Genomic DNA, 9,137 nt, shown 5'->3' with positions numbered 1-9,137 from the left:
TGGGCGGGGCGGGCCCTGACTGGCGCTGCCGGGGGCGGCTCCGCGGGGCGGGCCCTCCGCGCGATCGGGCGGAGGGCACAGTTGTCCACGCGAGCGCCATGGCCGCCTTACGTGCCCTGCTGCCCCGCGTCCGCGCCCCGCTGCGGCCCTGGCTCTTCTGCCCGGTGCAGCGCTCCTTCGCCTCGAGTGAGTGCGGGCCGCGGGGGCGGGCCGTGGTTGGAGTCCCCGGGCCGGGACCCCTGGGCCGCACCGCGCCCCTGCCGAGAAGCGTCCAGCCTGACTCCCCCGCCCAGCACCTCCTTCCTGAGCGCGCGGAGTCCTGGGATCACTAGCATCTCGACCCCGGGGACTCGGGACTGAGTGCCAAGACCTCTGGCCACTTCAGCACTTGGTGTGAAAGCCCTCAGACTTGAGAGGCCGCGCGCTCCGCGCATCTGCAACTGGAAGGGGTCGCGCGTGCTGTCCTGTGGTGGCTCCTGCCCAGCCTCCCAGGTCCACTGCTTCTCCCTCAGGTTCTGCCTGCCCCAGCCCCAGGCAGCCGGGTACACCCCGCCCCCCGCCCCTCCACCACCCCGTATTTCCCAGGAAGTCTTGGCCATGTCTCTGGGAACGAGTCTCTGCAGCCTCTTCCTTCACCTGTGTGTCCACTTAACCTAGCTGTTAACTGGTGTTGATGTTCCCTGAGTTCCTTTTGACCACCTGCTTCTGCATCCTGGCCTGTACCCAGCAGTCTTTTTTGGTCTTGTATGTGGGGTGTGGGGGATGCTGCCTACACATGGGTGATTTCAGACACTCCCCAGCAAGCCCACCGGGTAGGTACCCCGTTCAAGGAAGCAGCTGTCTTGGTTAAGCTTCCCCCTACCAAGGTCATTCTGGCTCCCAGGATTGAGCAGGCTGCCCCTCCTGGTCTGGCAGTTGCCCTTTGCCTGTGTGCCCTTCACCCAGTTGGCATGTTTAAAGAGGGAGTTTCCTCGTTTCTTGTTTCTACAGGATCCCAGGCGTCTCCAGCACAGGTTCGGGGAGATGCCAACCAAGACATTCAGAAGGAAGGCTGCTGGTCATTGCTGGGGCTGTTGGGCTGTCTTAACTTAAGGAAACATTCCAACATCTGTGAAAGCAGAGAGCCCTGCAGAAGGCCCCCATGCAGTGCGAGCTGCAGCACCAGGGACTGGGCAGGGCCCTCAGGTGTCGGGGTCACCCTGTCCAGTGGCGGAATACATCCCCCAGTTTGATGCCTGTTAGTGGAAATCCCGGTTTCCCGTTTCTTCCCAGGCGCAGCCTTTGAGTACATCATCACAGCAAAGAAGGGAAGGAACAGCAACGTGGGGTTGATCCAGCTGAACCGCCCCAAGGCCCTCAATGCGCTCTGCAACGGCCTGATTGTGGAGCTCAACCAGGCACTGCAGGCCTTCGAGGAAGACCCAGCCGTGGGGGCCATTGTCCTCACAGGCGGGGAGAAGGTATTTGCAGGTGAGCTGCTCAGCATGGTGGCAGACCACCAGATATGTGATCACACCTGTGGTGTGGCAGGCAGCCTTATACCTCCATGAAGGCATCAGGCAAGTTCTGCAACTTGGGGATTTATTTACATAAGGTAGACCAAACCCTGAGCTGCTTGAAGGGGCGTCTCTGGTGTTGAATGTTGAGCCTGCTCAGAGGCAGGCAGGTCCCGGGTGAGGAACTAGAGAGTGAGCCCTGCTTTCCCTGCCCCCGGGTCTGTTTCCTGTCTACGTCCCTCTGCGCTACTCCGCCACCTCGTATTGCCCGGCGTGGCACTGGGCCCCCGGCCCAGCTGTGCGTCCATGTGGCCTTTCCCCAAAGCCCCGGTGCTCCCCTTGGAACACTCAGCAGTTGCCTCTTGTAACTGGAATGTCATTTCCCACCACCCAGCTGGAGCCGACATCAAGGAAATGCAGAGCTTCACGTTCCAGAACTGTTACTCTGGCGGGTTTTTGAGCCACTGGGACCAGCTCACACGTGTCAAGAAGCCAGTCATAGCTGCTGTCAATGGCTATGCCGTGAGTGTTCCCCCGACGCCACCTCCTTGCACTCAGAGCACCCGAAGGAACTGTATTTGTACAGTAGCACCGGTTTTTATTTGGAGGAGGCTGTGTCTCGTTCAGTGATACAAAAGAGCCAAGACCTGTAAAGGGCGTTTAGCATCTGCTCTGTGGGAGGGGGTTCAGCTGTTGGCCTTTGGATTCCCCTGTTAGTAAAGCCCCCTAGTCTTCAGCATGGTCCCTAAGACTCCCCAGGAGCCGTCTCCCCCTCTGCAAGGCTAAGGGCACGTATGTTGGCTTTCTGTGCAGTTTTGATGACTTTCCAACCTGCACTGCCTTATGAATTAACTCCTGCTACCGTTGAAAGCTCTGGGTGCCCCATTTGGTGCGTCGGGGTCTCCTGCAGGCACCTGGATGACTCAGGGGCTCTGGGACTGGCTTTGGCCTTTACAGAAGTGAGAAGGACCTTTCAACTCATGGTTCCTTAGTAAAGCTTCCTTCGGGTGAGCGGGTCAGCGGGCAGAGTGTGTTAGAACACAGCGGCCTCTCAGTCCTCCCCTCTCTTGGCTGCCTTTTAGCTTCCTCAGCCGAGTGGAGTGGCCACGATAGATAATGTAGGACACACAAGGCCAGAAGCATTTGCTGTCTGGCCCTTGCCAGAAGCCTGGCAGAATTAACTGTGTATATAATTTATGGAAACAGTTACCTGACTTGCCATCTCTGTGTTGACATCTGCTGTACCCCAGACCATGCTCCTTTTTAATAGAAAATTTAAATGAGCAAATGGAGTGATTTTTAACTGGGGTCCTCTTGCGGTGCCTCTTGTTTTGCAGCTTGGTGGTGGCTGTGAACTTGCTATGATGTGTGACATCATTTATGCTGGAGAGAAAGCCCAGTTTGGGCAGCCGGAGATTCTAATAGGAACCATCCCAGGTAAAGGCTCTGGAGTCAGCTCTTCAAGTCATCGGCCCAAATCTGCCCTCTGCCAGGCATCTGGGCTGTCTCAGCGTCAGACAGAAACAGTGGGACTGTCGTGTGAGCCTGGCTGCACTACCTTCCGTGCGGGGCGGGGCGCGGCCTGGGGCCTGGAGCCCTGCCGGCTCCTCTGGGCTGGCCACACACTGGCTTCCGACCGCAGTGACTCTTGCTGCTGAGCATCCGTGGTGGGTCCTTGTAGGTCAGCATCTCAGAGAAGAAAACACGGTGACCACGGGCCAGCACTGAGGGCTCCTGTTTCAGTGGCCAGAGCGAGACCCGTGGCCTCAGCAGGTTCAGAGCAGGGGATCATATCCCCCACGGGAGGGCGACGGGGGCAGTAGGCCAGCAGTGATGCCTCTGCCCCTCGGCCCACCTGACGAGAGCTACAGGCTGTGTCCCCACAAAGTCTCTACCCCGGGTGTGGAGCCTGGAGCCCAGGGTCTCTCTCAGGCCAGTGGGCCAGGCGGTGAGCAGGGTGGGGTCCGCTGAGGGTGACCACCAGGCTCTTCCCGTCCCAGTGCCCAAGGTCCCCACCGTGTTGAGGTAGCGCCCGAGTCTGCTGGACCGTGGGTGCCTCCCTCAGGTGGCCGCTTGCCTCGCCCTGGCAGCCCTGGGGTTCACTATGGGCAGGTGAATGGGCAGACCAGTCTTTCCAGTCAGAGGCCGTTGAGTAGGCGGGAGGGGGAGCAGGGCCCGTGGAGGCGAAGTCCACGTAGGGCTAGACGCGAAGAGCCTGAGAGGAGCACATCCCCAGGCCCGTGAGGCAGGAGCCTTGTCCCCGTCCCACTCTGGGAGCAGAGCCGGTTGTGAGCGGAGGCCGCCCCTAGCTGCCCCCCAGGGTGGGTCAGGTCAGGGTCTGCGAGCTCCACGCATCCATCCAGAGTCTGACTCCTGCACAAGAGGCGCTGGTACAAGGGGCCCAGGGCATGAGGCAGGGGCCTGAGTGTGGGAAGGAGGTTCCCTTGTGATGTCTGGGTCTCCCCCAGTTCTGCCCACCCCCTAACCGAGTGCTCTAGGTCTTCCGGCCCTAGACACTTGCCAGCAGCATGTCTGTGGCTTCTTGGCCACAGAGAGGCATGCCCAGCAGCCCTCTGCCCCTGCAGGTGCCGGCGGCACCCAGAGACTGACCCGTGCCGTCGGAAAGTCACTGGCCATGGAGATGGTCCTCACTGGTGACCGGATCTCAGCCCAGGATGCCAAGCAAGCAGGTACAGGGTGGGGCCGCCCCGTGGAGTTGCCCCCTTGACAGCTGGGTGGAGAGGGGAGGGCCTCACCCAGGGACTCCCACAGTGATCAGCACAGAGCTTTCTGGTGTCCTGCGAGTCCAGGATACTCACTGCCTGTGTCTCTTTGAAATAGTACCACGCACAGCAGAGTGACTCAGGTGTCCACGTGGATTAAAGACTAACAGTGAAAGCATTCCACTTCTCAGAACCAACTTGAACAGTGGGGGTCTCCAAGGCAGGCAGGCCCTCCCCTGGCCCCTCAGCGACCTTTGACTGTACGAGCCCCGTAACCTCGACAGCCAAGGGTGGCAGCCCCACCAGGGGACACTGAGGACCTTTCCTGTGTCTGTTGGAGGCCTGCGCTGTGACAGAACTAGAACCAGCTGCTTCCACACGCTTACCTTTTGTGTTGCAGGTCTCGTAAGCAAAATTTTTCCTGTCGAGACAGTGGTTGAAGAAGCCATCCAATGTGCAGAAAAAATTGCCAGCAACTCTAAAATTGTAACAGCCATGGCCAAAGAATCAGTGAACGCAGGTAGGGAGGAGGGTGGAGAGGCCGCACAGGAGTAGTTGCGAGGCTTGACAATTTGGTGTCTGAATTGTGCATCTTAACTGATGTGGACAAAAACTGTTAGGACTCTCAGTATTTTGATTTTGGCTCTTTGTAGCATTCTGGTTTCTAGTTGCTCGCTCACAAATTCTGCTGAACTGGTCTGAGCTCCCCTTGGAAGCAGGACCTGAGAACTGGGCCAGGCTGGGGGCCAGTGCCAGCGAGCAGAGGCAGCCCGGGAGGGTCCCCTGCAGGACCTGGGAGAAAGGTTCCTCTCTACCACAGCCGCGCCTGACCGTCCAGGGGGGAGGCGGGGGCAGCTGCGCCCTCCCGGCTGAGGGTCTGGGCTCAGCAGCCACTCTTGGCCAGCAGAGCAGCTCTGACCACCCCTCTTGAGAATTGTTTGCATGTTAGCACAGCGATTTCATCTCAGCGTTGGAGTGAGGCTGTTCCTTCGCTTGTGTCGCCTGTGAGGGCAGTGAGTGTCCTTGGAGGGCCGCGCTGCCCCGACCCTGTCTCTGCTCCCTGGGCTCAGCCTTAAGTGCGTGGAGCGTGCGGTGAGGCCCGGGGCGTCTGTCACCGCCTGGCACGGGTCACGGGGCCTGGCTGCAGGTGCTGCCGCAAAAGCTTCCACGAGCCTCGCACCCCCTCGCCTCTGCTGCAGACGCACCTGGGCCTCGCTCCTCGCTCCGTTCTGCCCACAGCTCCGTTTTCGGTGTCATCCGTAAACTTATTTGTCGTGCTTTTAGAGTCCACATTCCTGGGCTTCCTCAGCCCCCTCCTGACTGGACAGAGTTTTCCATCCCACCTTCCACTCCAGTCCCCACACAGGACACAGGGGGCCCGGGAGCAGCTGTTCACTGGGCTGCAGCCGGGGCGACACCCTGGAGAGGGAGGCTGCACTTTAATCCCCCGACATCAAAGTGCACGTCGGTCCCCAGGCTGGTTCCCACCTCTAGAAAAAGTTCTGCACTCCCAAGTCTGTGTCTCAGGTCCTCACTGCAGGGTTTTCTTTTTCAGCTTTTGAAATGACATTAGCTGAGGGCGTTAAATTGGAGAAGAAGCTCTTCTACTCAACTTTTGCCACCGTGAGTAGCCTCGTTCACGTGGGGAATCACATGGTCTAGCCGTGAAAGTTCTGGAATTTGCTTGTAGATTTTATCACCATTTCTCTCTGGTCAGAACTCATAGCCTCCCTGTAGCTGGGCAGTGATGTTTGCAAATAAATGGGGCTTCCCTGGTGGCTCAGACCATAAAGAATCCACCTGCAGTGCGGGAGACCTGGGTTCAGTCCCTGGGTCGGTAATATCCCCTAGAGAAGGGAATGGCAACCCACTCCAGTATTCTTATCTGGAGAATCCCAAGGACAGAGGAGCCTGGCAGGCTACAGTCCACAGGGTCACACAGAGCCGGACACGACTGAGCAAATAAACAGCACAGTGTGTGGAAGTTCAAAGGACAAAAACTTCTACAGTTACTTCTTATTACAAAATGTTGAGGTCCTTTAATGGACCGGAACCTGGTGGTCTGGAGTCGACGATAAGAAAGTAAAGGAGAGAAAGAGGCTGATATTCCTTGGTTTACACAGAAAGCCAATAAAGCCCCTGCACGGGGCTTGCTCTGTTCACGGAGGCCTCAGGCGCCCTCTCGATGGGGTGAAGGCGCAGAGCACCTTCTCAAGAGGGTCTTAGAAGCCCGGGCTGGAAAGTGAACTCAGAGGGAGAAAGAGAGAGAGAGAGAGAGAGAACAACACGGGGACCAGGGCGTTGATGGAGCACAGGCGTTTTCACCGCATGGTGTGGGCGTGTGTACTGTCTTACAAGGTAGTTACTCTCAGCAAAGATAAAGACTAAAATTCCAGACAACAAAACAGGCGATCCATATTAAAGAGAGACACAGTTGTAAACAATCACTTTTACCGTGTGGTTCACAAGAAGGAAGAGGGTACTTATCACCATATAGAAACGCTAATGAAGGAAATACCTGGATTCCTGAGCCCCTGGGAAAGGCTTGCCTCTCCTCTTAATTCCTGAGTATTCAGGAATTAATAAGGAACAGAGAATTCCTGACAGATCCAAAACAGCACATAGGAAGCCTCCTGTTAAATGCTTCCTGACAACAAAAGATCTTAGGAATTGCACACTTAAATAGCAGTTCGTGTATTTGAAAGGCAGTCTATTTACCCATAATTTTCCTAGATTGTTCCAGTTACTTGGAATGGGGATTGAATATATTTTAACTTGAAACCTTGGCACATTATTTTCTAGGGTATCTGCCAGTAACTTGAAGGAAGTCGGTCTTTTAATAGTCACTAAAATTCATCTCTTACTATCAGGAAGTCATAAATAGGTGTTTCATAAAAGAAAGATTAAAATGACTTTGGTTCTTGAGGTGCAGATATGTGTGTGTACATGTGTGCGCACATGTGAGTGCATATGTGTGGTGTGAGTCCATGCATATACTGTGTGTGTGTGCACTTGTGTGTGAGTGCATGTTGTGGTCTGAGTACATGCATGTGTGAGTACGTGTGTGTGCACACGTGTGGGTGCATGCATGTGGTATGAGTGCCTGTGTGCATGTGCGAGGACGTGCCTGTGTGCACTTATCTGTGAGTGCACGCATCTGGTGTGAGTATTCATGTGTTGTGAGTGCCTGTGTGTGTGAGTGCATGTGTGTACTGTGAGTGCCTGTGTGCACGTGTGTGTGTGTGCACTTGGGGGCACATGTGTGTGGCGTGAGTACATGTGTGTGCACTTGTGTGTGAGTGCATGCATGTGGTATGAGTGTGTTGTGTTGTGAGTGCATGTGTGTGCACATGTCAGTGTATTCGTGTGTTGTGGGTGCCTGCGTGTGGTATGAATGTGTGTGTGCATGTGTGTGAGTGTTGCATGTGTACACTTGTGTGTGAGTACTCATGTGTTGAGAGTACGTGTGTGTGTGTGTGTGTGAGGAAGGAGGGCCAAGGTAGAGCCTTTCCTCGTGTCCTGCTTCCTAACCCTCAGGACACCACCTGCCACAGACCATGACTAGACCCAGGTCATGGCCTGGCGAATGGCCAAGTACACGCACCTGCGGTTCTCTGTAGATGAGGGTGTACTCCACTCGAAGGTTAGTGGCCCCCGAAGGACGGTCACCACGGCAGGGCAGGGCTGTTTCCTGTGAAAATACCCATTCCCAGGCCCGCCCTCGCTGGTCAGGGACTTGGGTCATTCACCCTTGAGGTGATCCCACCACAGAACCTGTGGGTGAGGACGCTGAGGGCGGGAGGAGCCGGCAGGCAGTGAGCAGACCCGGCCCCGGGAAAAGTCATCATCCACCCCTGCCTCTCCTCCCCACAGGAAGACCGGAAGGAAGGCATGGCCGCGTTTGTGGAGAAGAGAAAGGCCAACTTCAAAGACCAGTGACAGCCAGCGGCCTCTGCCTCAGCCGCCCTTCCGGGAGGACGAGCAGCTTCAGAAGCTGACGAATCCTTCTGTCTTGTGTGCAGTGTCGGCGACACACGGCTTCTCTCCAGCTCTGCGGGGTGGTGTGGGCTCACAGCCTGCCGGGGACGGGTGGCCTTCACCCAGGGCTCACGGGACCCCGGCTTGGTCACTGTGCCGTTTTCAGCGGTGGGCGTAGCCGCTCAGAGTGAAGGCCTTGTTGCTGGGTCTCTAAAGAGACATGCTCTTGACCGACAGACTTCAGGTCACATTAGGCCTTGTTTTGGTCATTTCTGTTCTTTAGTGTTCCATCACTTTTTAAACACTTTTGTCTGTCATTCTAAGCAACAACATTCAAACAGAACAAGGTCCGCGAAGGGCTCCCATCCTAGTCCGAGGGTGACTGCATGGCTCTTAGGATTTTCTGTGCCCGCACGCTCACGTGTGAAACTCGGTTTTCTTTGTATGAAAATGGTTCTCCACATTTCTGCTTCTTTCGCACAAACGCGCCCTGTTCTTTCATGACTGTGATTCGTTTTCATTCTAAAATAGATAACAAAAAACTTGCTGTTTTATCCATCCTTAAATGTACACCTCGCAGCGGTGCGCTCACAGTGTTTTCATGTGTCTCCATGCGGTTTCATCGCCCCAAACAGAAACTAAGCCTCAACACTAACTCCCTACCTGGCCCCCGCCCGCCCCCCAGATCCTGGGGACCTTTATTCCACTTTCTTTCTGTTGCCAAATTGAATATAATATTTCCAAAGTCCACCCAGGTTATAACAGTAACAGTTCCATTTCTTTTCATGGCTGAATATGATTCCTACTCGCGTTCTTTTCAGTGGCCCTGAAGTCTTTCATGACGTGGGTACGTTGTGATCTGCTTGCTCCAGTGGCGTCGGATGTTGAGACCATGCCCCGGTTCCTGTGTCAGCGCCGTCGTGACGACAGTGCAGCACAT

At 56.0% G+C, this 9,137-nt stretch overlaps 1 protein-coding gene across 2 annotated transcripts; it reads left to right on the top strand.

Moving 5' to 3' along the window:
- ECHS1 (enoyl-CoA hydratase, short chain 1) lies at nucleotides 1-8,742 on the top strand. 2 transcript variants are annotated; one of them, XM_061403949.1, is made up of 8 exons: nucleotides 1-186; nucleotides 1,273-1,470; nucleotides 1,891-2,018; nucleotides 2,834-2,933; nucleotides 4,082-4,186; nucleotides 4,620-4,739; nucleotides 5,775-5,842; nucleotides 8,093-8,742. In XM_061403949.1, the coding sequence occupies exons 1-8, from the start codon at nucleotides 99-101 to the stop codon at nucleotides 8,156-8,158; spliced, it is 873 nt and encodes a 290-aa protein (XP_061259933.1). In that variant the 5' UTR covers nucleotides 1-98; the 3' UTR covers nucleotides 8,159-8,742. The 2 variants fall into 2 exon arrangements, with proteins under 2 accessions (XP_061259933.1, XP_061259932.1); XM_061403948.1 differs by lacking the exon at nucleotides 1-186 and adding an exon at nucleotides 668-1,185.
- Nucleotides 8,743-9,137: the final 395 nt, after the last annotated feature.

This window comes from Bos javanicus, chromosome 26, assembly GCF_032452875.1.
Source record: "Bos javanicus breed banteng chromosome 26, ARS-OSU_banteng_1.0, whole genome shotgun sequence".
Lineage (NCBI taxonomy): Eukaryota > Metazoa > Chordata > Mammalia > Artiodactyla > Bovidae > Bos > Bos javanicus.
This window is presented reverse-complemented; position numbering and strand designations above follow the sequence as displayed.

What these genes read in the sequence shown, in the direction of transcription:
- ECHS1 (XM_061403948.1), top strand. Translation starts at nt 747, where the DNA reads ATGTGGGGTGTGGGGGATGCTGCCTACACATGGGTGATTTCAGACACT. An exon ending in GGACTGGGCAGGGCCCTCAG is followed by an intron (nt 1,186 to 1,272) that starts GTGTCGGGGTCA and finishes GTTTCTTCCCAG; the next exon opens with GCGCAGCCTTTGAGTACATC. An exon ending in CAAAGAATCAGTGAACGCAG is followed by an intron (nt 4,740 to 5,774) that starts GTAGGGAGGAGG and finishes TTTCTTTTTCAG; the next exon opens with CTTTTGAAATGACATTAGCT.